General features: G+C 52.2%; 2 protein-coding genes across 3 annotated transcripts in view; one reads left to right on the top strand and one right to left on the bottom strand.

Moving 5' to 3' along the window:
• Positions 1-2,081, top strand: part of PRR11 (proline rich 11) — a 53,335-nt gene that overhangs the window by 20,159 nt on the left and 31,095 nt on the right. The gene's annotated exons all lie outside the window — the stretch shown is intronic.
• The window catches only part of LOC105520088 (putative speedy protein E6), a 16,301-nt gene that overhangs the window by 4,897 nt on the left and 9,323 nt on the right, over positions 1-2,081 (bottom strand). For both annotated transcript variants that reach the window (XM_011953677.1, XM_011953676.1), the window contains exons 2-3: positions 1,658-1,888; positions 448-506 (exon numbers count right to left, since the gene is read on the bottom strand). In XM_011953677.1, coding sequence (XP_011809067.1) covers positions 448-506; positions 1,658-1,888 — 290 coding nt within the window. The remainder of the gene's footprint in view (positions 1-447; positions 507-1,657; positions 1,889-2,081) is intronic.

Here is a 2,081-nt window from a genome sequence, read left to right as displayed (position 1 = left end):
CCAAGACTCAAGACTGTGGGAGCTGGAGGGGCACAGTGGCTCACCTCTGTAATCCCAGCATTTTGGGAGGCCAAGGCGAGCAGAACACCTGAGGTCAGGTGTTCAGGACCAGCCAGGTCAACGTGGCAATACCCCATCTCTACTAAAAACACAAAAATTAGCCAGCCATGGTGGTGCACGCCTGTAATCCCAGCTGCTTGGGAGACTGAGGCAGGAGAATGCCTTGAACCCAGGAGGCGTCAGCTGCAGTGAGCCAAGATTGAGACACTGCCCTCCAGCCAGGGCAACAGAGTGAGACTGTCTCACAAAAAGAAAAGAAAAAGACTGGGAGCATCTGGTGGGAAGTGCTGGAGGGAGAGAGGAGAGGAACTGTGGGTTTGGAAGCTGCGCCCTCCCCGCCGGTGGTGCATTGAAGCAGGAACACAGTTCTGTGGAGAACAACCTTACCTTGTCGGACACCCTCAGATCTTTGTCCCAGGCCAGGAATCTTTTAACGACAGGATCCTCTGTGATTAGAGAGCAGATGTCAGCATGAGAAGCAAGACAGGGTTTCTGTGGGAGCAGCAGGGCAGCGAGGAGAAGTGTGTCTCCCTGGGGGAAGTCTCAGGATTGCTGCCACAAGTGAGGTGGATGGGAGTGGGGAGAATGACTTTCACTGGGCAAGGGAGAGAGGCTCCCTCTCTGAGACTCGCCTGAGAAGAGGCCGAAGGAGTCCCTGGGTGTGAGAATCTACAGGATGTAGAGCTGGCAATAAGCCAGAACGCCCTCCCAGCAGACACAGAGGGACTACTGCAGAGTCATAAAGGAATTCCCATCATTTCCTCATGAGACAGTCACGTCAGGGTTTGACCATGGCCTAGGTATCCCCCTCTACGGATGGAAACACTTAGGTTTAGAAAAGTCAGCAAGAGACAATAAGTTTTAGAGGGCACAGCTGAAGCTACTTTCTTTGATTTTTGATTTTGTTTTATATATATATATATATATTTTTTTTTTTTTTTGGAGCTGGAGTCTCACTCTGTGGGCCAGGCTGGAATGCAGTGGCACGATCTCAGCTCACTGCAACCTCAGCCTCCCAGGTTCAAGCGATTCTCCCGTCTCCTTCCCCTGAGTAGCTGGGATTACAGGCATGTGCTACCATGCCTAGCTAATTCTTGTATTTTTAGTAGAGATCAGGTTTTACTGTGTTGGTCAGGCTGGTCTCTAACTCCTGACCTCAGGTGATCCACTGGCCTCGGCCTCCCAAAGTGCTAGGATTACAGGTATGATCTACTGCGCCCGGCCTTGCTTTTTCTTTTGAGACAGAGTTTTGCTCTGTCACCCAGGCTGGAGTGCAGTGGTGCCATCATAGCTCACTGCAGCCTCAAAGTCCTGAGTTCAACCAATCCTCTTGCCTCAGCCTCCCAACATGGTGGGATCTCAGGCGTGAGCCACTGCACTTGGCCCAAAACCAAGATTTCTTATCCTAAGCGCTGACCTAATCCTAATCTTCTATTGTCTCCTAAGCGTCCCTCATGAGTGATCACTTCTGAGTCCTCCCGCATGGAGAGCTCACCCACTGGGGGCATATTTTTCCCATTGGAAAAGTGTGGTTATTGGAAGTTTCCTCTTTTTCAGAAAATCAGGACTGGAGGTGCTCTCTGGGGTGTCCTCCTACCAAGCAGCCTGTTGAGAGTCTCGTGGTGCTCAGGGAGCACAGGTGACACTCGCCATCGCTTCAGCTTCATCTTGAGCCCACACAGTGTCTCCGCCACCCAGGTCTCCTCAGGCTCAGGGGCGAGCTCCTTCTCTGGCTCCTCCTCCAATGACTCCTCAGATTTGTCCGACCACTCCCTCTTCCTTTTCCAGCAAAGGGACCTACACGGGGGACTGGGATCTACCCCAGGGGCTGAGTAAAGAAACCAGGCCATTGTGTAATGCTTCTGCAATTGATCACCTTAGAGCCCGACCCAAAACGCCAAACCACTCTCCATCCTCCCCAGCCCCCAGACTGCTGGCTTCTCCAAGCCATCTTTCCATCTTTCTCCTTTGCTGAACCCCAGAGTTGCTCCTTCCCCTCTCCAAAATGCCAAACCACTCTC

The sequence above is a fragment of the Colobus angolensis genome, unplaced genomic scaffold, assembly GCF_000951035.1.
Source record: "Colobus angolensis palliatus isolate OR3802 unplaced genomic scaffold, Cang.pa_1.0 Scaffold37, whole genome shotgun sequence".
In the NCBI taxonomy this organism is placed as follows: domain Eukaryota; kingdom Metazoa; phylum Chordata; class Mammalia; order Primates; family Cercopithecidae; genus Colobus; species Colobus angolensis.
This window is presented reverse-complemented; position numbering and strand designations above follow the sequence as displayed.